General features: G+C 40.9%; 1 protein-coding gene, 3 long non-coding RNA genes and 2 pseudogenes across 4 annotated transcripts; 5 read left to right on the top strand and 1 right to left on the bottom strand.

The window, feature by feature from the left end:
• Positions 1-491: 491 nt before the first annotated feature.
• LOC141706590 (uncharacterized) lies at positions 492-1,199 on the top strand. The gene is made up of 2 exons (XR_012568865.1): positions 492-615; positions 732-1,199. It is a non-coding gene; the product is annotated as an uncharacterized LOC141706590 (long non-coding RNA).
• Positions 1,200-2,218: 1,019 nt separating this feature from the next.
• LOC141706584 (rust resistance kinase Lr10-like) lies at positions 2,219-4,531 on the top strand (annotated as a pseudogene).
• Positions 4,532-5,181: 650 nt separating this feature from the next.
• Positions 5,182-7,999, top strand: LOC141706589 (uncharacterized). The gene is made up of 3 exons (XR_012568864.1): positions 5,182-5,475; positions 7,598-7,828; positions 7,950-7,999. It is a non-coding gene; the product is annotated as an uncharacterized LOC141706589 (long non-coding RNA).
• Positions 6,055-8,625, bottom strand: LOC141706581 (rust resistance kinase Lr10-like). The gene is made up of 3 exons (XM_074509350.1): positions 7,542-8,625; positions 7,402-7,431; positions 6,055-7,318 (listed from the first exon to the last, which is right to left on the bottom strand). The coding sequence occupies exons 1-3, from the start codon at positions 8,305-8,307 to the stop codon at positions 6,183-6,185; spliced, it is 1,932 nt and encodes a 643-aa protein (XP_074365451.1). The 5' UTR covers positions 8,308-8,625; the 3' UTR covers positions 6,055-6,182.
• A 1,328-nt stretch (positions 8,626-9,953) lies between these two features.
• On the top strand, positions 9,954-10,425 carry LOC141706586 (uncharacterized). Its single transcript, XR_012568861.1, has 3 exons — positions 9,954-9,994; positions 10,095-10,115; positions 10,190-10,425. It is a non-coding gene; the product is annotated as an uncharacterized LOC141706586 (long non-coding RNA).
• Positions 10,426-10,438: 13 nt separating this feature from the next.
• On the top strand, positions 10,439-11,460 carry LOC141706509 (rust resistance kinase Lr10-like; annotated as a pseudogene).
• Positions 11,461-27,217: the final 15,757 nt, after the last annotated feature.

Here is a 27,217-nt window from a genome sequence, read left to right as displayed (position 1 = left end):
CATTTCAAATCTTCTGCTGGTAAGTTTTCTTTTGCTTGTATGAGTATATAGCATAACAAAAGGCGACAAGTAGAAATGACAGGACAAAGATCCCTCCAACTTTACCTACATACATATAAAGTTCACCAATAACTATGCAGAGCTAATGAAAAACAGATTACAAAGTTCAAAGAGAATTTATAATTCACCTGTCACCAGAAGCTTATTTGATGGGGGACCTGTAAATTGAAACATAAATATTAATACGCACACAGATTATTACTAGTAGTACCTAATTACATAACCTCACATGTGGATCATCTAGAAAATTTCTGAGAATTTAAATAACCTTTTGGTATGGGGAAGCACTGAGTGACGGTGGTGCTGTTTGGTTTGAATTTGCAGTACTGTTCCTTGGCTTCACAATCCCCACAATCGGGTTCAGACCAAGACAAGCCTCCTTGAGAAAATGGGATATGTGAAATATTATACAACTTGGTGCAAGATGTTAGGAGCATTTCTGTAATTCCATAGTGAGAATGGATGGCATACACTTTAAAACCATGACTACTTAAAGAAGGAATGTCTTCTGCAATTATGTCAAATACACTTTTGGATGATGAACATTTGTAGAAGGTAAAATCAGCTTGAGCTTTACTATATATAGTCTTCTTGAACTTCAGTAAATATAAAAGGTTTGAAGGGAGAATTAGACAAGTAGTCATAGTGTTGTGTGACGTTGGTGGACGTAGATATGAAGTGGAGCTGGCGTGATTTGTAGTCGATGGAATCAACATAGGCCTCAACCGAGAATGAAAGATAGAGTCCCGGAAGAGAGGTGTTGACCTGGTACTCGAACTTCACCATTGGATAATTATAATGATCAATGGTTCCGCAAGAGAGTTCAAAGCCAACAGGAAAGCCACAGTGATCTGACCGCGGCTGCTTCTCTTTATCCGAATCAATCAAATGGAACGGGAATCTGATTTTGCTGTCTCCTCCATGGCACCTTGTCACACTGCATTCATCATGTTGAAGTACTGCGACACCAAGTTTACTAATGATACAGCTTACCAGTACAAGCAACATAAATTCATTTAAAATCACCATATTTAAGATCACTCGGGTAGACCTATACAGAGGCTTCAGGAAACTATCTAGATGCAATTAGTAAAATAGTTTACGAGTTGCAATAATTCTTCAAGAACATGCTTATTTTTTCATTGTCTAGATTCTTTGTTATAACGGAATATTATTTTTTTAATAAGTATATAGTCGCAGCAAAACTGGAAGCATGCTGCAATAATCTAGAAGATAAAGAGTAATATTATGCAGGACAGAAATCAAGACTTTATGCAGGACAGAAATCAAGACTTGCTGCAAAAAAGATGGAATTTCAGATAAACAATTGAACAGGCATGAAACATGAAAGTCTAAAACGAATAAGACTAATTAAATAGGCCTTGTGCTAAAAGACTTAAAGACTTTGATCTTTGATGTTCATGTTGACTTGTAAGTTGCTTATCAAGAAAAATATCTCTGGCCCTTGCTACCAAGCAGGCCGCTTTGAAAGATTAGTCAGACGGATCAGATCTGTTAAACAATGTTAAAATCATGGAGAATGATATTCTGGATTATATTATTCTGATATGTGATGCTAAACAATTTGAGTGACATTGATATTGGTACTTGTTTGGAGTGTTTAGTTGACTGCAATTATCAAGAAAACAAGGCATATGATAGCCCTTTTTTATTTGATGGCCTGCTAGAAAATACCTTCTTCTTTATTTATGGACATAAATTGCTACCCAGATAAAGAATATTAAACAGAAGATAATTCTTTTTTCCTACATTTTAGAGACGGAATCTTGTTGAATTCATTATCCACCTCATAGTAACTAGTATTATTACAGTGATTTATGCATGATTCAGTGCAAATGATGTACTCTTCGTTACTGATTATCACTGTCGTCTTGGCATCAATAACCAGCAGTTGCTGTAAAGCTGCTGCTGCTTCTTCTTCTTCTTTTGCTTCTTCTTCTTGCGGTAATATTGATAACATAAGCTGCCCTTTTTATCTAAAAGATCATGCACACAAATGTCATGGTCTCAGCTATGAGCTTTCCTGCAGACAAAATCGTACTACTATCAAACTTCATTCAGACGACTTCTATGTGGAGGCTATCAATTATGTAAATTCTTCTGTTCGAATAATTGATTCAGGGCTAGCTAGAATAATTATTCATGTTCTTCCACTCCTCTCCATGCTTTCTACAGTTATGATGATCATTTTTCTCCGATTATGGAGTTGAATAGACCAATAACTTATATAGATTGTCCAGCTCCTCTGACTAAATCCTCATCAACTCGATATATTCCTACATCTCCTTGCTCCTCATCATCAGTATATTCATACGTTGTCATTGGGAAAATGAAAATCTCGGAAGTGGAGAACAATTGCTTAGTTCGGAAGACAACTTGGGTTTCATCAGCATGGCCTGATATTAATAAAACATCTTTCTTGGGTATTAAAGATGTGGTTTATGGGATAGAGCTTCCTTTCAAGTATTTTTCTTGCCTAGGCTGTCATGCTACTCAATCGCAATATTGTCAGAGTATAATATCTGAAAATCGGCACACCCATTGCAAATCTTATAGGAGGTATTTTATGTTTCATCAACAAATCAGTAATGTTTTTCCTCTGCTTTTAGAGTTGGCATCTGCTGAAGAGCTTTGCATTTTTTTGTAGGTTATGGTTTTTGATCTGGTTTTACGTGCGAGAAATTTTGATACTGATTCCTGGTGAGCAATATTCAATAATTTCCTCCTCAACTCAATCCATTTTTAACTGGTTTTTTGACATATTTTCGTTTTTTTCCCACCTTCTTATCATTGTGACTGGCACAGAAGCTGCAAACTACAGTCTAGGTAAGAGATGTTTATTCTCTTACAAGGTTCTCTTTAGGTTTCAAGTTTCCTGAACAGCTTTGCATGTCTTGTAGGCATGTGGACACAAGGCCCCTACAATCCCAACACTTCAATGTATATGAGTAAGCACTTTCATGATTTGTTTACTCCAAGTCGATCTAATAATCTTTCAAACGGGGTTTTAACATATTTCCATTGTTTTCCGCTTCTTATCACCACGACCTCACAGCATATCTAGGAGAACTCCTCGGTGAGATGCTAGTTTCACAGTGATTTGTTTTTGTTAGTGTGAAATTTCAAATAAAATCTATTTTGTCAATTTACATGGTCTTTATTGCAGTAATGATTTTTGTTTCAAGATGCTTATGTGGACTACCATTTCTCTCCGCGTTCTTGATCTATAAATCAAGGAGGAGACATCTATCAGTGCATGGTACTATTGAAGATTTCCTGCAAGCTCAAAACAAACTGATGCCTATTAGGTATAACTATTCCCAGATTAAGAAGTTCACTAAAGGATTTAGTGAAAAACTGGGTGAAGGGGGCTTTGGTACTGTATATAAAGGAAAACTTCGAAGTGGCCTTGTCGTAGCTATAAAAATACTTACAAAATCCAAGACTAGCGGCCAAGATTTCATCAATGAAGTTGGTACAATTGGTATGATCCACCATGTCAACATTGTGAGACTTGTTGGTTTCTGCGTTGAGGGTTCAAAACGTGCTCTTATTTATGAGTTCATGCCTAACGGATCTCTTGATAAATACATTTTTCTCGAGGGAGGAGGAACGCCTACTTTGAATTGTGAAAAGATTTATGAGATTTCTTGTAAAGTGGCATATGGCATAGAGTATTTGCATCGAGGTTGTGATATGCAAATCTTGCATTTTGATATTAAGCCTCATAATATTCTCCTGGATGAAAATTTCAATCCAAAGATTTCTGATTTTGGCCTTGCAAAACTACGTGCCACGGATCAAAGTATAGTGACTATGACAGCGGCAAGGGGTACAATGGGTTATATGGCTCCAGAATTGTTTTACAAAAATCGGAGCTGTCTCTTACAAGGCAGATGTTTATAGTTTCGGAATGTTGTTACTGGAAATGGCAGGACGAAGGAAAAATTTGAATCCATTCAAGGATCAAATTAGCCAAATTTACTTCCCTTCATGGATCTATGACCAGATTAGCCAAGGGAAGGAGATTGAAATGGAAGAGGTTAACGAGAACGAGAAGGAGTTGGTTAAAAAGATGATCATTGTAGCAATGTGGTGCATACAAATGAATCCAAGTGAGCGTCCTTCAATGAGCAATGTGATTGAAATGCTAGAAGGAGACGTCGAACTTCTGGTGATCCCTCCTAAACCTTTGATTTGTCCCCAGCACGAAACGTCGAATGATGATCAAGAACTTATTCAGACCTCCTCAAACTGATAATGTGATGCAATTCTTAATATGATCAAGAAAATGATTATCATTGAACAAATAACTAGTTGTGTGAAGATTATGTAGTTTGTCATACTCAAGCATCAGTACTGATGCCAGTAATATGTAACACAATAATGTAGATTGTATAATTTTCTCATATTTAGGTAAACAAATTCTCATAAAATCTTCAATTTTAATAACATGAATATTTCATTTTTATTATAACACTGCCGGACTCGGCTCGAATTCGATTAAAAAGTTCGGTCTCAACCTCGAGTTCGAGTTCGAGTTCGACCAAACCTTAAATTTCAAGCTCGAAACTCAGCTCGTAAAAAAATTGATAGGCTCCGATTCGGATCGAAAACTCGAATCGCTTTCACCGACAAAAACTAGAAATATGATCAGGTCGGCTCGAGTTTGATTCAATAAAATATTAATAAATTATTAACTATTTATATTAAAATATAATTATATTTTCTGTGACAGTGTTCGACACGCATTTTAAGATGAACAGAAAGTATAATTCTATACTTTTTAAAAAAAAATCTGAATAAAAGTTTAAATATTCTATTTTTATTCATAAATTTCTTTTTTTTAAAAAGTTTTGATAATTATATTTTCTATTTATGTCAAAATGTACATCAAATACTCTCCCGAAACGATAACAATAGTAAAACGGATGAATGACTAAAAAATAGTAGACACTGTACATACGGTAAACCATAGAACAAAGGCCCAGATTGTCACTATTTTACTTAATAATGCCCAGATTGTCACTTATGGGTGAAAAGACCCAAAATGTCACCTCATAACGTCGTATAAAGTTCCGTTTTTTAATTCATGCAAAACGGAACATCCTCTTCTGTTTTCCCAATTTATATTTAAAAAAAATAAACAAACAGCGCCCAAAGCCTACCTTTTTTAATATGCAAAACGGCACACCTGCTTCCGTTTTTTTATTTTTAAATTTAAAAGAAAATATACAAACAGCAACACAGTTGAACACATTCCTGCAGGAGTTAGATTAGACAGAGGAGCGAGGTTGAGCAAATAGGAAATTGAGTTAACTGAAAAAACACATAAATCATACCACAGAACAATCCGCATTACTCCCTACAACAATCATGTCCATGAATATTGAGGTAATTAACTGTACGTTTATAATTTTTGAGTTTTTAAGGTATTTCATACTAAGTGTTTGATTAAATTACTCATTGAGGTTTTGTGTTTTTTATTAGTTAACAAATTTGTAACTATCACTGTTTTTTGGTATGTGCTGTTATCTGTTTAATTACTAAGTAATTAAGTAATTTAGTAGTACGATAACATATGTGTATAGTAATTTGGTTATTATATTATAGTATAGACATTATTTGGTAAATAGGCGCCTGAGATTTTTAATGAGTTTTTGTAGAGAGAGAGAGAGTTGAGTGTAAATACGGAGAGAGAAGGAGAGAGACAGAGAGAGAGAGGGAATTGAGTGTATATACGGAGAGAGACAGAGAGAGATGTGAATCTGCAGAGAGAGATGGTCGTAAATAGGCGCTGGAGATTTGTAATGAGTTTTGGTGGGAGAGAGAGAGAGAGAGTGTTTGTTGTTTACAACGGCTAGTAATGACTATTTTTATTTTATTCGAATTTGCCGACCTTAAACTACTGTTTAATTAATTCAACACAGCTGTTCAACATTCTATATCACATCTGTAATAAGTACTCCTAGATTACATGGCAAGATTATTTTATTTTTCAGTTTTAATGTTTTTACAACAGACGCTAATCAAATAAAAACAATGTTTACACAAACACATTATTAAGAATTTAGAACTATGCATCTTGCTTCAAGTAATAATCACTCTGATTCTGAAATAACTTCAAGCTCGCTAATAAACAACCTAGAAGGAACTCCTGCGAATGCGTTTCTTGAACTTGTCGATTTGAACAGATTTGGAGGTATGGCAGGGCAGTGTTCAGCTTGTAGCATTTGAATCACGCGTTTCATAGAAGGTCGGTCTGCTGGATGCCAATTTACGCACCAAAGTCCTACAACTGTTAGCTTTCTTTGGATCATGCTTTCGAGGTCTTCCTCAATCAGGCTTGTCGTTTTCGTTGTCGTATTGTTTCGTTGCTCAAGCTGATGGAAAATCCATTCAGGGAAATATTCTTCACTGGCGTTTTCTGTTCCTGTTGAAGTATGATTCCTTGCTCCAACTATTTCAAGTAACAGCATCCCGAAGCTGTAAACATCTGACTTGGATGATACTTCTCCGAAGTTCCTAGAAAATACTTCTGGTGCAATGTAGCCTATTGTCCCCCTAGCCATAGTCATTGATACTATGCTTTGGCCTTTGTTACACAACTTTGCTAAACCAAAATCAGAGACTTTCGGGTTGAAATTTTGGTCTAACAAGATGTTATGAGGTTTGATGTCAAAGTGGAGGATTCGTTGAGCACATCCTTGGTGAAGATACTCAATACCTTTGGCAATGCCTAGAGAAATGTCTTGCATCTTTTCCCAACCAAGGAATCCTTCACTGTGATTTTCTCCTGAATAGACATGCTTTTCGAGGGAATTGTTTGGTTGAAACTCATAAACAAGAGCTCGTCTACAGCCATCAGCGCAATATCCAACCAAGCGAACCACATTCACATGGTGGATTAAGCCAATTGTACTAACTTCATTTATAAAATCTTCTCCACTTTCTTTGGCATCAATCTTATCGTTTAGGACCTTAACCGCAACTGCAACATCATTTGAAAGCTGTCCTTTGAACACTGAACCAAAGCCTCCTTCCCCTAACTTTACCGTGAAATGATTGCTTATCTTTTTTATATCAGCATAAGAGTATCTTGTAGGCTTAAGGGATTTGTAGTCCTCCAGAAACATTTCAATCTTCTGCTGGTAAGTTTTCTTTTGCTTGTATGAGTATATAGCATAACAAAAGGCGACAAGTAGAAATGACAGGACAAAGATCCCTCCAACTTTACCTACATACATATAAAGTTCACCAATAACTATGCAGAGCTAATGAAAAACAGATTACAAAGTTCAAAGAGAATTTATAATTCACCTGTCACCAGAAGCTTATTTGATGGGGGACCTGTAAATTGAAACATAAATATTAATACGCACACAGATTATTACTAGTAGTACCTAATTACATAACCTCACATGTGGATCATCTAGAAAATTTCTGAGAATTTAAATAACCTTTTGGTATGGGGAAGCACTGAGTGACGGTGGTGCTGTTTGGTTTGAATTTGCAGTACTGTTCCTTGGCTTCACAATCCCCACAATCGGGTTCAGACCAAGACAAGCCTCCTTGAGAAAATGGGATATGTGAAATATTATACAACTTGGTGCAAGATGTTAGGAGCATTTCTGTAATTCCATAGTGAGAATGGATGGCATACACTTTAAAACCATGACTACTTAAAGAAGGAATGTCTTCTGCAATTATGTCAAATACACTTTTGGATGATGAACATTTGTAGAAGGTAAAATCAGCTTGAGCTTTACTATATATATAGTCTTCTTGAACTTCAGTAAATATAAAAGGTTTGAAGGGAGAATTAGACAAGTAGTAGTCATAGTGTTGTGTGACGTTGGTGGACGTAGATATGAAGTGGAGCTGGCGTGATTTGTAGTCGATGGAATCAACATAGGCCTCAACCGAGAATGAAAGATAGAGTCCCGGAAGAGAGGTGTTGACCTGGTACTCGAACTTCACCATTGGATAATTATAATGATCAATGGTTCCGCAAGAGAGTTCAAAGCCAACAGGAAAGCCACAGTGATCTGACCGCGGCTGCTTCTCTTTATCCGAATCAATCAAATGGAACGGGAATCTGATTTTGCTGTCTCCTCCATGGCACCTTGTCACACTGCATTCATCATGTTGAAGTACTGCGACACCAAGTTTACTAATGATACAGCTTACCAGTACAAGCAACATAAATTCATTTAAAATCACCATATTTAAGATCACTCGGGTAGACCTATACAGAGGCTTCAGGAAACTATCTAGATGCAATTAGTAAAATAGTTTACGAGTTGCAATAATTCTTCAAGAACATGCTTATTTTTTCATTGTCTAGATTCTTTGTTATAACGGAATATTATTTTTTTAATAAGTATATAGTCGCAGCAAAACTGGAAGCATGCTGCAATAATCTAGAAGATAAAGAGTAATATTATGCAGGACAGAAATCAAGACTTTATGCAGGACAGAAATCAAGACTTGCTGCAAAAAAGATGGAATTTCAGATAAACAAATTGAACAGGCATGAAACATGAAAGTCTAAAACGAATAAGACTAATTAAATAGGCCTTGTGCTAAAAGACTTAAAGACTTTGATCTTTGATGTTCATGTTGACTTGTAAGTTGCTTATCAAGAAAAATCTCTGGCCCTTGCTACCAAGCAGGCCGCTTTGAAAGATTAGTCAGACGGATCAGATCTTTAAACAATGTTAAAATCATGGAGAATGATATTCTGGATTATATTATTCTGATATGTGATGCTAAACAATTTGAGTGACATTGATATTGGTACTTGTTTGGAGTGTTTAGTTGACTGCAATTATCAAGAAAAACAAGGCATATGATAGCCCATTTTTTATTTGATGGCCTGCTAGAAAATACCTTCTTCTTTATTTATGGACATAAATTGCTACCCAGATAAAGAATATTAAACAGAAGATAATTCTTTTTTCCTACATTTTAGAGACGGAATCTTGTTGAATTCATTATCCACCTCATAGTAACTAGTATTATTACAGTGATTTATGCATGATTCAGTGCAAATGATGTACTCTTCGTTACTGATTATCACTGTCGTCTTGGCATCAATAACCAGCAGTTGCTGTAAAGCTGCTGCTGCTTCTTCTTCTTCTTTTGCTTCTTCTTGCGGTAATATTGATAACATAAGCTGCCCTTTTTATCTAAAAGATCATGCACACAAATGTCATGGTCTCAGCTATGAGCTTTCCTGCAGACAAAATCGTACTACTATCAAACTTCATTCAGACGACTTCTATGTGGAGGCTATCAATTATGTAAATTCTTCTGTTCGAATAATTGATTCAGGGCTAGCTACAAATAATTATTCATGTTCTTCCACTCCTCTCCATGCTTTCTACAGTTATGATATTATTTTTCTCCGATTATGGAGTTGAATAGACCAATAACTTATATAGATTGTCCGCTCCTCTGACTAAATCCTCATCAACTCGATATATTCCTACATCTCCTTGCTCCTCATCATCAGTATATTCATACGTTGTCATTGGGAAAATGAAAATCTCGGAAGTGGAGAACAATTGCTTAGTTCGGAAGACAACTTGGGTTTCATCAGCATGGCCTGATATTAATAAAACATCTTTCTTGGGTATTAAAATGTGGTTTATGGGATAGAGCTTCCTTTCAAGTATTTTTCTTGCCTAGGCTGTCATGGTACTCAATCGCAATATTGTCAGAGTATAATATCTGAAAATCGGCACACCCATTGCAAATCTTATAGGAGGTATTTTATGTTTCATCAACAAATCAGTAATGTTTTTCCTCTGCTTTTAGAGTTGGCATCTGGTGAAGAGCTTTGCATTTTTTTGTAGGTTATGGTTTTTGATCTAGTTTTACGTGCGAGAAATTTTGATACTGATTCCTGGTGAGCCATTCAATAATTTCCTCGTCAACTCAATCCATTTTTAACTGGTTTTTTGACATATTTTTTTTTTTTTCCCACCTTATCATTGTGACTGGCACAGAAGCTGCAAACTACAGTCTAGGTAAGAGATGTCTATTCTCTTACAAGGTTCTCTTTAGGTTTCAAGTTTCCTGAACAGCTTTGCATGTCTTGTAGGCATGTGGACACAAGGCCCCTACAATCCCAACACTTCAATGTATATGAGTAAGCACTTTCATGATTTGTTTACTCCAAGTCGATCTAATAATCTTTCAAACGGGGTTTTAACATATTTCCATTGTTTTCCGCTTCTTATCACCACGACCTCACAGCATATCTAGGAGAACTCCTCGGTGAGATGCTAGTTTCACAGTGATTTGTTTTTGTTAGTGTGAAATTTCAAATAAAATCTATTTTGTCAATTACATGGTCTTTATTGCAGTAATGATTTTTGTTTCAAATAGATGCTTATGTGGACTAACCATTTCTCTCCGCGTTCTTGATCTATAAATCAAGGAGAAGACATCTATCAGTGCATGGTACTATTGAAGATTCCTGCAAGCTCAAAACAACTGATGCCTATTAGGTATAACTATTCCCAGATTAAGAAGTTCACTAAAGGATTTAGTGAAAAACTGGGTGAAGGGGGCTTTGGTACTGTATATAAAGGAAAACTTCGAAGTGGCCTTGTCGTAGCTATAAAAATACTAACAAATCCAGACTTGCGCCCAAGATTTCATCAATGAAGTTGGTACAATTGGTATGATCCACCATGTCAACATTGTGAGACTTGTTGGTTTTTGCGTTGAGGGTTCAAACATGCTTTTATTTATGAGTTCATGCCTAACGTGCTCTTGATAAATACATTTTTCCGAGGGAGGAGGAACGCCTACTTTGAATTGTGAAAGATTTATGAGATTCCTGTAAAGTGGCATATGGCATAGAGTATTTGCATCGAGTTGTGATAGGCAAATCTTGCATTTTGATATTAAGCCTTATAATATTCTCCTGGATGAAAAATTTCAATCCAAAGATTTCTGATTTTGGCCTTGCAAAATTACGTGCCACGGATCAAAGTATAGTGACTATGACAGCGCCAAGGGGAACAATGGGTTACATGGCTCCCGAATTGTTTTACAAAAATATCGGAGTTGTTTCTTACAAGGCAGATGTTTATAGTTTCGGAATGTTATAACTGGAAATGGCAGGACGAAGGAAAAATTTGAATCCATTCAAGGATCAAATTAGCCAATTTACTTCCCTTCATGGATCTATGACCAGATTAGCCAAGGGAAGGAGATTGAAAGGAAGAGATTAACCGAGAACGAGAAGGAGTCGGTTAAAAGATGATTATTGTAGCAATGTGGTGCATACACAAGAATCCAAGTGAGCGTCCTTCAATGAACAAAGTGATTGAAATGCTAGAAGAGACGTCGAACTTCTGGTGATCCCTCCTAAACCTTGATTGTGTCCACAGCACGAAACGTCGAATGATGATGAAGAACTTGATGATCAGAACTTATTCAGACCTCTTCAAACTGAGAATGTGATGCAATTCTTAATATGATCAAGAAAATGACTATTAGCCTACTAGTTTACTTGATCGGTTGAACAATAACTACTTGTGTAAAGACTATGTAGTTTGTCATACTCAAACATCAGTACTGATGCCAGTAATCTGTAACTCAACAATGCAGATTGTATAATTTTCTCATTATTAGGTAAACAATTTCTCATAAAATCTTCGTTTTAGTAACATGCATAGCCGGACTCGGCTCGAATTCTATTAAAAAGTTCGGTCTCAAGCTCGAGTTTGAGTTCGACCGAGCCTTAAATTTCAAGTTCGAAACTCAGCCGTAAAAAATTGATAGGCTCCGGTTCGGATCGAATCTCGAATCGCTTTCACGACAAAAACTAGAAATATGATCAGTTCGGCTCGAGTTTGATTTGATAAAATATTAATAAATTATTAATTTTTATATTAAATATAATTGTATTTGTTATGGATAAAAAACTAAGGTTATTATTTGCTATATTACTAAGATTCGGGAGCTTAAGGGCCTTTAATGGCTGCTCTCGTGTTTCGTGGCTCGTCTTCCTTTACGGAATGCCTACGTTATTTCTGTGAATATAGAGAATCAAGCCAAAAAAAAAACGTAGTTCTGATTTATGGGGTGAGTCCCTTATATAGATGTTGGGAGTCCTTGGAATTGGACTTTGTATAGGAAGACTATTGGGGGACAAAAGTCTCATAAGTTAGATGGACTTTGGAGGCCTAGATAGTAGGAAACGATTCCGTATCCTTTTAGGTTCCCTTGAGGGTTAAAATCTCTAAGGATTTATATCTTAGCGGGACTCTTGGTCTCAACATCTGATTTTCCCTTATTAATTAATTACGAAATTAATGAATAATCAGGGCTTTTGGGCCTGTTTTAGTCCTCAGGGCTATCTAGTCCATCAGGCTTAACCTTCTGGTCTAAGTATCATAATAACATTTTATTGGGCCTAGAAGTCACAAGCTTGTACAATTAATGCAGTATTTAATTATACAATCATAATTTAGTTATCCCTATCATTGCCCCACAACTTTTGGGAAACATGATTAGGTTTCGCAGAAGTTAAGTCTAGTCGTTCCCTTACAGGGTTTCGTTTTTCCGTAAAGTGTGGAGCGACCTACACATTTACAATGAATTTTTCTTTTATTCAGGAATTATCGTAATTCCAGGAATTTTTCCCTTATTTCCGGGATTTTTCCCTAAGTTTCCTGGATTTTCCCCCCTAATTTTTCTGGGATTTCCCTAATTTTCTGGGAAGTTTTTTCCCTAATTTTCTGGGATTTTCCCTAATTTTCTAGGATTTTCCCTAATTTTCCGGATTTCCCTAATTTTCTGGGATTTTTCGCCTAATTTCTGGGATTTTCCTTAATTTTCCTGGATTTTTTTCAGATTTCCAGCCCTTTTCGACCAGGATCCTAGTCGAAAATAGAGGTCAGCCTTGTCATCCTGGTCGAAGGATTTCGACTAGGATTCACGACATGGATTTCGACCAGGATCCTAGTCGAAATTCGACCTGGATCTAGGGTCGTCAATTCCCACTTTTAGCTTCTGATCTTGAGCCCATCGACTAAGATTTCGACCAGGATCCTAGTCGAAATTTGCGACCTGAATCCTGGTCGAAAATTCTTTGGTTTTCTTTGATTCCTGGTCGAAGGATTTCGACTAGGATCCACGACCTGGATTTCGACCAGGATCCTAGTCGAAATTCGACCTGGGTTTTTAATCTTATTCCTGAAAGATGCTTGGCTAATTCGACCTCATTCCTGGTCGAAATTTCGACTTCAATTTAATCCTATTTTTTCCGTTGTTTTCGTGAGCCTAGTCGAAAAATTTCGGGCAGGGATCACGACCTGGATTTCGACCTGAATCCTGGTCTTTTTTGCCCGTTATTTTCGGTGCCTGCTCGAAAGTTTTCGAGTAGGATTCACGACCTGGATTTCGACCTGAATTCTGGTCTTTATTACCCGTTATTTTCGGGTGTCTACTCGAAAGATTTCGGGCAGGATTCACGACCTGGATCTCGACCTGGATTCTGGTCTTTTTCTAGCCTTCTCCATTGGTCCTTACATTTTTTAGGGCTAAAAATTGAATTTTCCAAATCCTAATTGGATTTGGGCCTGACTTTTTCTATTGGGCTTTCAAATATTACTGGGCCTCTTTATTGGGCTTTTCAAATATTACTGGGCCTCTTTATTGGGCTTTACCAAATATTACTGGGCTTAATACACCCTGTTTAGAATGCTCTAGAATTCCTAGGAATATTCTGGAATATTCCTTTTTCTGGGCCTTTCTTATGGGCCTTTGTTCTCAATGGGCTTTTCGTCCCTTCAACTTCCTTTTTCTCTTATATAAAGGAATGAGGAAAGGCTATTACTCCTCACTTTATCATTTCTTAGTTTTTTTCTTTATCTTCCTGCTAAGATTCTCAGAGCAATAACAGCAAGTCGGAGCTCAAAGCCTTTTTCAGGAGCGCTTCTTCAGGTAAGATTCCTCCCTTTGCTTTTCGTGTCTATTTTTCCATTGTGTGCTATTTTAAGATAGCCTATTTACGTGCCCCTTACTTTTTTCAGATGGCTGACAAAGAATGACTCGCTTGGCCAAGATGAACGTGGCTAGAAAGTCCAACGATTTTCCTATTCGATCGAGGTATACTTCCTTAATCGACATGATCAACACTCGAGGGGACGAGTACCCGTCTGATGCGCATCTGGACGCGCACGATCATATTAGTGCTTTACGGGATCCCAAGGAGCTGGAAAAGTTGAGCAGCTGCTTCAAAATCAAGGAGCCTTTTAAGCTGGTTCTTGCGGGTCCGGCCGACAGGGCCTGTCAGTGGAAGAAGGACGCGCTATGCGTCTATAGGGATACTCTAAGGGCAGGTATTTGACTCCCTTTTCATCCATTCATTCCTTTGCTACTGGCTGATGTGGGCATCAGCCCTTGCCAACTTCCCCCTAATTCCTGGAGGTTGATTCCGTGCTATCTGTCGCAATGCGCCAAGCACAACGTCCCCACATCTGTTGCTGTCTTCAGGAAGATTTTTCAGTTCAAAAACAGCCCTGATAAAATTCCGGGTTGGGTTTCTATCAACCAGCGCCCCACTATCCCCCATATCGTGAATGGGAAGTCCATCCCTGACAACAACTTGGGGTGGAAGAAAGATTTTTTGTTTGTTATTTGGGAAGGTGGAGATTGGGGCTCCCTGTTTCGATCATCCTTTGGGCTGGCCGTGGACGGGAGCCCAAATGACATAACTTTGTCTGAGGAGGAGGCTAGAGGTTTCAACCTCCTTACGCAAGACAATGGTACTTCCCATTCTTGGGACCTTATCCGGGAGATCGTCCTGGTAGAACGCGGCCTTTCGCCCGTTCATAAGAAAAGTAAGTTCCCTTTCTTACCTCATTTATTTCCTGCACTTTTATTTCATTGGTTTTCAACTGACTTTGTTTGTTGCAGTGGCTGAGAAGATTGAGGAGGCTACCAAGCCGAAGGACCTGGAGACAACCAGGATGAAGAGGGCCGGGAAGATCTTTAAAGACCCTCGACTGGGTGACCGCTTCCCCGAGTTCCTTCTTCAGGCAACGGAGCCAGATGAGGAAGGACCCCGGCCAAGTTCTGCGCACCAAGCAGAGGCCAGGGGCCTATTTTCAACCTGCTTGGGGGATCCGTGGCAAGGACTCAATTGTGGGCAGAACGGCGCTGTCCAAGGAATGGTCTAAGCATTCTATCTCCCCAGGTGGATTATCAAGATTTTATCCTTCAACAGGACTTAGAGGGGAATGAGCTATTTGGAGCCCAGGCTCTGGCGACGGTACGTCCTTTACTTATGCCCTTCGTACTTATCTTTCCATGTTTCTTTTCTAAACTTTCGTGTTTCTCTTGCAGGCTAACGCCCATTTCCAAGGGGCAATTCACCAAGCTAAGGCTTGGAAGGTTGGCCTGGAAGATGCCAACAAGAAGTTGGAGGAGGCCAACCAAAAAATAGAGGCCCTTGAAGCTCAACTAGCCTCTTCCACTTCTGACCTGGAGACGGCCCGGGCCGAAAATGTCATTCTGAAGGCGCAGAAGGACAAAGCCTTTGATGGCTGGATGGACACCCAAGAATTCAAGGACTTGATGGTGGAGCACGATGCCCTTCTTCACCCAGTTAGCTATAAAGAGGGCTGGGATGCTGCTGTGGAGGCCATCCAGGATGAGTTTCCAGAGGTCCTTGAACAGTCCCCCTTTCCTTGCCCTGTGCGGGTTCCAGAGCTTGGAGGTGTTACTGAGAAGCTTGCTGTTATGATCAAGGACGGAGAGGAGGAAGATTCTTCCGAGGAGGAGTTTGAGCCTGTCGCTAAGAAGGCCAGGGTGGAAGAGCCTCCAAAAGCAGCGCCTCAACAGCCAGCATCTCATGCAGAGGGAACTTCTACAGGGACTTCGGAGGGGACAACCGAGACGTCCGACGGAACGGCTGAGACTTTCGAGGAGACTTCGGATAATGGTTCTGAGGAATCTCAGCCTTCCAAGGCCTAACTTTTTGTATATCTTCTTTTTGAACTTTATTCATATCTAAACTTGTTACCCTTCGGGGTTATATTTCATATGTTGCTTTTCTTGCCTCTTTCTGTTTTAACTTTACAATCTTTATACGCATTTGAACTTTAAACATCCTTAGATAGAAATAATTTCAAACTCTTTAATATGAAGTCTGGTTTTCCAAAACCTTACACAGTATGGGTTCGACCCTAATCAACAATAACTAGATAATGTAAATTCTACTGGGATATAAAATCCTACGCAAGCAAAGCTTCGAGGTGCTTTTAAACCTACTTGTCACAATGACAAGTGAGAATCGTACTTCGCCTATCTTACACGTAGTAAACCTTCAGGTTTTGTGCGTGCCAGGTCCTCGGGACTTCAAAACCTTCCATAGTTTCCAGCTTGTAGGTTCCTCTACCCTGAACGCTCTTGACTCTGTACGGCCCTTCCCAATTCGGGGCAAGCTTTCCTTTCTGTCCGACACCAGAAGCCTCTATTTTTCTCAAGACTAGGTCACCTTGTTTGAAAAACCTCTCTTTAACCCTTAGGTTGTAGTAGAATGAAGCCTTTTTTTGATATTCTACTATCTTTGCATGTGCTTTATCTCGCACTTCATCGATTAGATCCAGGGCTAACCTCTGCCCTTCCTCATTTTCTTCTGCATTGAAAGCCTGAATCCTTGGAGAGGAATGTGATATCTCTACTGGAACTACTGCTTCTGCCCCATATGCCAACATGAAGGGAGTTGCTCCTGTCGTGACTCTACAGGTAGTCCTGTAGGCCCATAATATTGGAAGTATCTCATCCACCCAATTATTTCTTGACTTCTCAATCCTCTTCTTTAGTCCATCCAGGATTATCCGATTTGCTACCTCTGCTTGCCCATTGGCTTGCGGGTGAGCCACAGAGGTGAATCGTAACTCAATTTCATTTTCTTCACAATACTTCTTGAATTCCTCATTGTTGAATTGTGTTCCATTGTCAGTGACGAGGATACGGGGAATTCCATATCGGCACATAATGTTTTCCCACAGGAATTGTGCAACCTGCTTAGTTGTGATTTTGGCCAAGGGTTTGGCTTCGATCCACTTGGTGAAATAATCAATGGCTACAATCAGAAATTTCCTTTGTGCCGTAGCCATAGGAAAAGGTCCTAGAATATCCATCCCCCACATAGCAAAGGGAATAGGTGAGTTGATAGAGGTCAGCATCTCGGGGGGTTGTCTAACAACTGGTGCATGCTTCTGACAGCGATCACACTTCTTTACATATTCTTTGGCATCAGTCATCATTTCTGGCCAATAGAAGCCTAAACGGGTTATCTTATGAGCCAAGGCCCTGCCCCCCAAGTGTTGCCCACAAATACCTTCATGCACTTCCTCAAGAGCCAAGCGTGCCTCGTCGGGCCTGAGACACCTCAAGTAAGGAACCACGAAAGATCTCTTATACAGAATTCCATCTATCAAGGAGTACCTTAGTGCTCGAATAGTTAACTTCCGTGCCTCAGTTGCATCGCTTGGCAACCAACCGGTCTGAATGTGAGCCTTGATGGGATCAATCCATGACGTCCCCAAGCCTATGGGAGCCACAAGCTTAACATCTATGCTTCGTGTCTTCAAAACACGGAAGTACACACTTCCTGAACTTTCTTCAATCTCAGATGAAGCAAACTTTGATAGCGCATCTGCTTTAGCATTTTCTTCCCTTGGAATGTGTTCAACATGACATTCATTAAATTGGGTCATCACAGCCCTTACTAGGCGAACATACTTAGCCATCGTATCATCCCTTGCCTCAAATTCTCCCTTTACCTGGGATATGATCAGCTTCGAGTCTCCACGGACCTTTAAGTTTTTGACTCTAAGTGTCCCAGCTAGACCAAGGACCAGCAATCAGGGCTTCATACTCTGCCTCATTGTTTGTGGTTGGGAAGTCTAGCTTCATAGCATACTCAATTAAGAATCCATCAGGGCTTTGCAAAACCAACCCTGCTCCACTGGAATTTGTTTTTGATGCTCCATCAAAATAGAGAACCCAATATTCTTTCTCCTTATCATCCTTCTCCCTGTCCCCATTGTCGACTCCCTTGTCTTGAGGTATGGTATCTTCCTGCCCCCCGACTTCTTGGTTGGGTATGGTAAATTCCACCACGAAGTCAGCTAGTGCCTGGGCTTTTATAGCCGTACGTGGCTTATACTTGAGATCGAACTCTCCCAACTCTATTGCCCACTTAATCAGTCTCCCACTTGCCTTGGGACTGTGAATGATATTTCTCAGTGGCTGATTTGTTAGCACTTCAATCTGGTGAGCTTGAAAATAAGGACGCAGCTTTCTTGAAGCCATTACCAAGGCTAAAGCGAATTTCTCAATAGTTGAATAATTCAACTCAGCACCATGCAAAATTTTGCTGACATAGTATACGGGTTTCTGGACTTTCAGTTCTTCCTTAACCAACACCGCGCTCAAGGCGCTCTCTGAAACAGACAAGTACAAGAATAAAATTTCACTCAGAACTGGCTTGGCCAACAACGGGGCCTGGGCCATATACTTCTTTAACTCTTCAAATGCCTTCTGGTTTTCCTCACTCCATACAAAGTCTTTGATGCTCTTTAGCGATTTGAAGAATGACAAACATTTGTCCCCCGACTTGGAGATGAATCGTCCTAGCGCAGCAACCCTTCCTGTAAGCTTCTGAACATCCTTAACAGTTTTTGGTGGTTCCATGTCCAGGATCGCCTTTATTTTATCCGGGTTAGCCTCAATTCCCCTCTTTGAGACCATCAGTCCCAAGAATTACGCCAACATGTCATCAACATAGACTTCCATAGTCTTACCAATAAGATCCTTAAAAATTCTATTCACCAACCTTTGATAGGTGGCTCCTGCATTCTTGAGACCAAACGCCATAACAAGATAACAATAAACACCAAAGTCAGTGATAAATGATACCTTTGGAATGTCATCCTTATGCATTTTGATCTGGTTGTATCCGCTAAATCCATCCATGAAACTCAGCATCTCATGTCCAGCAGTGGCATCAATCAAAGTATCAATTCTAGGCAGCGGAAAACAGTCTTTGGGGCATGCATCATTCAGATCAGTGAAGTCTATACACATCCTCCACTTTCCATTAGCCTTCTTCACCATTACAGGGTTTGCTAACCACTCCGGAAATTGAATCTCCTCAATAAAACCAGCCTCTAAGAGCTTTTCTACTTCCTATTTTATAGCCTCTTGTCTTTCCGGGGCAAAATTTCTTTTCTTTTGTTTCACTGTCTTCCGGCTTGGATCCACGTTTAGCTTGTGAGTAATTAACTCCGGGTCTATGCCTGGCATATCAGCTGCTGACCATGCAAACACATCACTATTTTCTTGCAAAAATTTCACTAACTTCCTTCTAAGGGGCTCCTCTAATGTGGCTCCAATGAAAGTCATCCTCTCAGGATTCTCGGGGTCTAAAGGAACCGAAACCAATTCTTCTGCTGGCCTTCCTCTATTCTCATCATTTTCTCGAACATCCATATCTTCAATAGGAAGAACCTGCCCCCCGACTCCATCTGCCCTCAAAGAGGCCACATAACAGCTTCTAGCCATTTTTTGATCTCCTCTCTCTTCTCCAATCCCGTTTCGGATGGGAAACTTCATGACTGAATGGTAGGAAGAGGGGACTGCCTTGAAGGCATGTATCCCTGTTCTCCCCATGATAGCATTATAAGTTGAACTAGCCTTTACCACCACGAAATCCAGCATCTGCGTTGCTTGCCTTGGTTCCGTACCTATGGTGGTCGGCAATTTGATTATCCCTTCCACAGGACATTCTACTCCAGCAAATCCATATATCGGCATGTCGGTTGGTGTCAACTGGGAGTCGTTATACCCCATTCTTAGAAAGGTGTCGTGGAGCAAGATATCCACAGAAGTACCATTATCCACAAGGACCCTCTTAACCGGGCTATTTCCTATTATCGGTGTTATGACCAGCGGGTCGTCATGGGGAAACTTCACACCCTCTAGGTCGGAATCATCAAAAGCCAATGTTACTTCTGTCTTGGCCCTCTTCGGGGCTTCTCCAACAATATGCATAACCTCCCTAGTATATGCCTTTCTGGAATTTTTGGACAATCCAGCAGCAGTTGGACCTCCAAAGATCGTGTTTATCACAGGCCCTCGAGGGCGTCGCGGTCCTCCAAAAATTGCATTTATAACCGGCCCTCTAAGTTGGGGATTCCGCCCCTGATCGTCTTGGTCCCTCCTACGATCTTCAAAGTTCTTCATAGCATACTCAAGTAAGAACCCATCAGGATTTTGCAAAACCAACCCTGCTCCACTGGAATTTGTTTTTGATGCTCCATCAAAATAGAGAACCCAATATTCTTTCTCCTTATCATCCTTCTCTCTGTCCCCCTTATCGACTCCCTTGTCTTGAGGTATGGTATCTTCCTGCCCCCCGACTTCTTGGTTGGGTATGGTACATTCCACCACGAAGTCCGCTAGTGCCTGGGCTTTTATGGCCGTACGTGGCTTATACTTGAAATCGAACTCTCCCAACTCTATTGCCCACTTAATCAATCTCCCACTTGCCTTGGGACTGTGAATGATATTTCTCAGTGGCTGATTCGTTAGCACCTCAATCTGATGAGCCTGAAAGTAAGGACACAGTTTTCTTGAAGTCATTACCAAGGCTAGAGCAAATTTCTCAATAGTTGAATAATTCAACTCAGCACCATGTAGAATTCTGCTGACATAATACACGGGTTTCTGGACTTTTAGCTCCTCTTTAACCAACACCGCGCTCAAGGCGCTCTCTGAAACAGCCAAGTACAAGAATAAAACTTTACTCAGAACTGGCTTGGCCAACAACGGGGCCTGGGCCATATACTTCTTTAACTCTTCAAATGCCTTCTGGTTTTCCTCACTCCATACAAAGTCTTTGATGCTCTTTAGCGACTTGAAGAATGACAAACACTTGTCCCCCGACTTGGAGATGAATCGTCCTAGCGCAGCAACCCTTCTTGTAAGCTTCTGAACATTCTTAACAGTTTTTGGTGGTCTCAAAGAGGGGAATTGAGGCTAACCCGGATAAAATAAAGGCGATCCTGGACATGGAACCACCAAAAACTGTTAAGGATGTTCAGAAGCTTACAGGAAGGGTTGCTGCGCTAGGACGATTCATCTCCAAGTCGGGGGACAAATGTTTGTCATTTTTCAAATCGCTAAAGAGCATCAAAGACTTTGTATGGAGTGAGGAAAACCAGAAGGCATTTGAAGAGTTAAAGAAGTATATGGCCCAGGCCCCGTTGTTGGCCAAGCCAGTTCTGAGTGAAATTTTATTCTTGTACTTGGCTGTTTCAGAGAGCGCCTTGAGCGCGGTGTTGGTTAAGGAAGAACTGAAAGTCCAGAAACCCGTATACTATGTCAACAAAATTTTGCATGGTGCTGAGTTGAATTATTCAACTATTGAGAAATTCGCTTTAGCCTTGGTAATGGCTTCAAGAAAGCTGCGTCCTTATTTTCAAGCTCACCAGATTGAAGTGCTAACAAATCAGCCACTGAGAAATATCATTCACAGTCCCAAGGCAAGTGGGAGACTGATTAAGTGGGCAATAGAGTTGGGAGAGTTCGATCTCAAGTATAAGCCACGTACGGCTATAAAAGCCCAGGCACTAGCTGACTTCGTGGTGGAATGTACCATACCCAACCAAGAAGTCGGGGGGCAGGAAGATACCATACCTCAAGACAAGGGAGTCGACAATGGGGACAGGGAGAAGGATGATAAGGAGAAAGAATATTGGGTTCTCTATTTTGATGGAGCATCAAAAACAAATTCCAGTGGAGCAGGGTTGGTTTTGCAAAGCCCTGATGGATTCTTAATTGAGTATGCTATGAAGCTAGACTTCCCAACCACAAACAATGAGGCAGAGTATGAAGCCCTGATTGCTGGCCTCGGTCTAGTTGGGACACTTAGAGTCAAAAACTTAAAGGTCCGTGGAGACTCGAAGCTGATCATATCCCAGGTAAAGGGAGAATTTGAGGCAAGGGATGATACGATGGCTAAGTATGTTCGCCTAGTAAGGGCTGTGATGACCCAATTTAATGAATGCCATGTTGAACACATTCCAAGGGAAGAAAATGCTAAAGCAGATGCGCTATCAAAGTTTGCTTCATCTGAGATTGAAGAAAGTTCAGGAAGTGTGTACTTCCGTGTTTTGAAGACACGAAGCATAGATGTTAAGCTTGTGGCTCCCATAGGCTTGGGGACGTCATGGATTGATCCCATCAAGGCTCACATTCAGACCGGTTGGTTGCCAAGCGATGCAACTGAGGCACGGAAGTTAACTATTCGAGCACTAAGGTACTCCTTGATAGATGGAATTCTGTATAAGAGATCTTTCGTGGTTCCTTACTTGAGGTGTCTCAGGCCCGACGAGGCACGCTTGGCTCTTGAGGAAGTGCATGAAGGTATTTGTGGGCAACACTTGGGGGGCAGGGCCTTGGCTCATAAGATAACCCGTTTATGCTTCTATTGACCAGAAATGATGGCTGATGCCAAAGAATATGTGAAGAAGTGTGATCGCTGTCAGAAGCATGCACCAGTTGTTAGACAACCGCCCGAGATGTTGACCTCTATCAACTCGCCTATTCCCTTTGCCATGTGGGGGATGGATATTCTAGGGCCTTTTCCTATGGCCACGGCACAAAGGAAATTTCTGATTGTAGCCATTGATTATTTCACCAAGTGGATCGAAGCCAAACCCTTGGCCAAAATCACAACTAAGCAGGTTGCATAATTCCTGTGGGAAAACATTATGTGCCGATATGGAATTCCCTGTATCCTCGTCACTGACAATGGAACACAATTCAATAATGAGGAATTCAAGAAGTATTGTGAAGAAAATGAAATTGAGTTACGATTCACCTCTGTGGTTCACCCGCAAGCCAATGGGCAAGCAGAGGTAGCAAATCGGATAATCCTGGATGGACTAAAGAAGAGGATCGAGAAGTCAAGAAATAATTGGATGGATGAGATACTTCCAATATTATGGGCCTACAGGACTACCTGTAGAGTCACGACAGGAGCAACTCCCTTCATGTTGGCATATGGGGCAGAAGCAGTAGTTCCAGTAGAGATATCACATTCCTCTTCAAGGATTCAGGCTTTCAATGCAGAAGAAAATGAGGAAGGGCAGAGGTTAGCCCTGGATTTAATCGATGAAGTGCGAGATAAAGCACATGCAAAGATAGTAGAATATCAGAAAAAGGCTTCATTCTACTACAACCTAAGGGTTAAAGAGAGGTTTTTCAAACAAGCTGACCTAGCCTTGAGAAAAATAGAGGCTTCTGGTGTCGGACAGAAAGGAAAGCTTGTCCCGAATTGGGAAGGGCCGTACAGAGTCAAGAGCGTTCAGGGTAGAGGAACCTACAAGCCGGAAACTATGGAAGGTTTTGAAGTCCCGAGGACCTGGCACGCACAAAACCTGAAGGTTTACTACGTGTAAGATAGGCGAAGTACGATTCTCACTTGTCATTGTGACAAGTAGGTTTAAAAGCACCTTGAAGCTTTGCTTGCGTAGGATTTTATATTCCAGTAGAATTTACATTGTCTAGTTATTGTTGATTAGGGTCGAACCCATGCTGTGTAAGGTTTTGGAAAACCAGACTTCATATTAAAGAGTTTGAAATTATTTCTATCTAAGGATGTTCAAAGTTCAAATGCGTATTAAGATTGTAAAGTTAAAACAGAAAGAGGCAAGAAAAGCAACATATGAAATATAACCCCGAAGGGTAACAAGTTTAGATATAAATAAAGTTCAAAAAGAAGATATACAAAAAGTTAGGCCTTGGAAGGCTGAGATTCCTCAGAACCACTATCCGAAGTCTCCTCGGAAGTCTCAGTCGTTCCTTCGGACGTCTCGGTTGTCCCCTCCGAAGTCCCTGTAGAAGTTCCCTCTGCAGGAGATGCTGGCTGTTGAGGCGCTGCTTTTGGAGGCTCTTCCACCCTGGCCTTCTTAGCGACAGGCTCAAACTCCTCTTCGGAAGAATCTTCCTCCTCTCCGTCCTTGATCATAACAGCAAGCTTCTCAGTAACACCTCCAAGCTCTGGAACCCGCACAGGGCAAGGAAAGGGGGACTGCTCAAGGACCTTTGGAAACTCATCCTGGATGGCCTCCACAGCAGCATCCCAGCCCTCTTTATAGCTAACTGGGTGAAGAAGGGCATCATGCTCCACCATCAAGTCCTTGAATTCTTGGGTGTCCATCCAGCCATCAAAGGCTTTGTCCTTCTGCGCCTTCAGAATGACATTTTCGGCTCGGGCCGTCTCCAGGTCAGAAGTGGAAGAGGCCAGTTGAGCTTCAAGGGCCTCTATTTTTTGGTTGGCCTCCTCCAACTTCTTGTTGGCATCTTCCAGGCCAACCTTCCAAGCCTTAGCTTGGTAAATTGCCCCTTGGAAATGGGCGTTAGCCTGCAAGAGAAACAGCGAAAGTTTAGAAAAGAAACATGGAAAGATAAGTACGAAGGGCATAAGTAAAGGACGTACCGTCGCCAGAGCCTGGGCTCCAAATAGCTCATTCCCCTCTAAGTCCTGTTGAAGGACAAAATCTTGATAATCCACCGGGGAGATGGAATGCTTAGACCATTCCTTGGACAGCGCCGTGCTGCCCACAATTGAGTCCTTGCCCCGGATCCCCCAAACAGGTTGAAAATAGGCCCCTGGCCTCTGCTTGGTGCGCAGAACTTGGCTGGGGCCTTCCTCATCTGGCTCTGTTGCCTGAAGAAGGAACTCGGGGAAGCGGTCACCCAGTCGAGGGTCTTTAAAGATCTTCCCGGCCCTCTTCATCCTGGTTGTCTCCAGGTCCTTCGGCTTGGTAGCCTCCTCAATCTTCTCAGCCACTGCAACAAACAAAGTCAGTTGAAAACCAATGAAATAAAAGTGCAGGAAATAAAGGAGGTAAGAAAGGGAACTTACTTTTCTTATGAACGGGCGAAAGGCCGCGTTCTACCAGGACGGTCTCCCGGATAAGGTCCCAAGAATGGGAAGTACCGTTGTCTTGCGTAAGGAGGTTGAAACCTCTAGCCTCCTCCTCAGACAAAGTTATGTCATTTGGGCTCCCGTCCACGGCCAGCCCAAAGGATGATCGAAACAGGGAGCCCCAATCTCCACCTTCCCAAATAACAAACAAAAAATCTTTCTTCCACCCCAAGTTGTTGTCAGGGATGGACTTCCCATTCACGATATGGGGGATAGTGGGGCGCTGGTTGATAGAAACCCAACCCGGACTTTTATCAGGGCTGTTTTTGAACTGAAAAATCTTCCTGAAGACAGCAACAGATGTGGGGACGTTGTGCTTGGCGCATTGCGACAGATAGCACAGAATCAACCTCCAGGAATTAGGGGGAAGTTGGCAAGGGCTGATGCCCACATCAGCCAGTAGCAAAGGAATGAATGGATGAAAAGGGAGTCTAATACCTGCCCTTAGAGTATCCCTATAGACGCATAACGCGTCCTTCTTACACTGACAGGCCCTGTCGGCCGGACCCGCAAGAACCAGCTTAAAAGGCTCCTTGATTTTGAAGCAGCTGCTCAACTTTTCCAGCTCCTTGGGATCCCGTAAAGCAGTAATATGATCGTGCGCGTCCAGATGCGCATCAGACGGGTACTCGTCCCCTCGAGTGTTGATCATGTCGATTAAGGAAGTATACCTCGATCGAATAGGAAAATCGTTGGACTTTCTAGCCACGTTCATCTTGGCCAAGCGAGTCATTCTTTTGTCAGCCATCTGAAAAAAGTAAGGGGCACGTAAATAGGCTATCTTAAAATAGCACACAATGGAAAAATAGACGCGAAAAGCAAAGGGAGGAATCTTACCTGAAGAAGCGCTCCTGAAAAAGGCTTTGAGCTCCGACTTGCTGTTATTGCTCTGAGAATCTTAGCAGGAAGATAAAGAAGAAAACTAAGAAATGATAAAGTGAGGAGTAATAGCCTTTTCTCATTCCTTTATATAAGAGGAAAAGGAAGTTGAAGGGACGAAAAGCCCATTGAGAACAAAGGCCCATAAGAAAAGGCCCAGAAAAAGGAATATTCCAGAATATTCCTAGGAATTCTAGAGCATTCTAAACAGGGTGTATTAAGCCCAGTAATATTTGGTAAAGCCCAATAAAGAGGCCTAGTAATATTTGAAAAGCCCAATAAAGAGGCCCAGTAATATTTGAAAAGCCCAATAGAAAAAGCCAGGCCCAAATCCAATTAGGATTTGGAAAATTCAATTTTAGCCCTAAAAAATGTAAGGACCAATGGAGAAGGCTAGAAAAAGACCAGAATCCAGGTCGAGATCCAGGTCGTGAATCCTGCCCGAAATCTTTCGAGTAGACACCCGAAAATAACGGGTAATAAAGACCAGAATTCAGGTCGAAATCCAGGTCGTGAATCCTACTCGAAAACTTTCGAGCAGGCACCCGAAAATAACGGGCAAAAAAGACCAGGATTCAGGTCGAAATCCAGGTCGTGATCCCTGCCCGAAATTTTTCGACTAGGCTCACGAAAACAACGGAAAAAATAGGATTAAATTGAAGTCGAAATTTCGACCAGGAATGAGGTCCAATTAGCCAAGCATCTTTCAGGAATAAAGATTAAAAACCCAGGTCGAATTTCGACTAGGATCCTGGTCGAAATCCAGGTCGTGGATCCTAGTCGAAATCCTTCGACCAGGAATCAAGAAAACCAAAGAATTTTCGACCAGGATTCAGGTCGAAATTTCGACTAGGATCCTGGTCGAAATCCTAGTCGATGGGCTCAAGATCAGAAGCTAAAAGTGGGGAATTGACGACCTAGATCCAGGTCGAAATTTCGACTAGGATCCTGGTCGAAATCCAGGTCGTGAATCCTAGTCGAAATCCTTCAACCAGGATGACAAGGCTGACCTCTATTTTCGACTAGGATCCAGGTCGAAATTTCGACTAGGATCCAGGTCGAAATTTCGACTAGGATCCTGGTCGAAAAAGGGCTGGAAATCTGAAAAATCAGATGTTTAGAAAAGTCCCGATAAGGATATAAATCCTTAGAGATTAGCCTCAAGGGGACCTAAAAGGATAAGGAATCAGTTTCCTACTATCTAGGACTCCAAAGTCCATT

Source organism: Apium graveolens, chromosome 2 (assembly GCF_009905375.1).
Source record: "Apium graveolens cultivar Ventura chromosome 2, ASM990537v1, whole genome shotgun sequence".
NCBI classification, from domain to species: Eukaryota; Viridiplantae; Streptophyta; class Magnoliopsida; order Apiales; family Apiaceae; genus Apium; species Apium graveolens.
The sequence above is the reverse complement of the archived record's forward strand: the minus strand, read 5'-3'. Positions and strand labels throughout refer to the sequence as shown.

What these genes read in the sequence shown, in the direction of transcription:
- LOC141706581 (XM_074509350.1), bottom strand. Translation starts at nt 8,307, where the DNA reads ATGGTGATTTTAAATGAATTTATGTTGCTTGTACTGGTAAGCTGTATC. An exon ending in GTGCTTCCCCATACCAAAAG is followed by an intron (nt 7,432 to 7,541) that starts GTTATTTAAATT and finishes TTCAATTTACAG; the next exon opens with GTCCCCCATCAAATAAGCTT. An exon ending in AAATAAGCTTCTGGTGACAG is followed by an intron (nt 7,319 to 7,401) that starts GTGAATTATAAA and finishes ATATGTATGTAG; the next exon opens with GTAAAGTTGGAGGGATCTTT.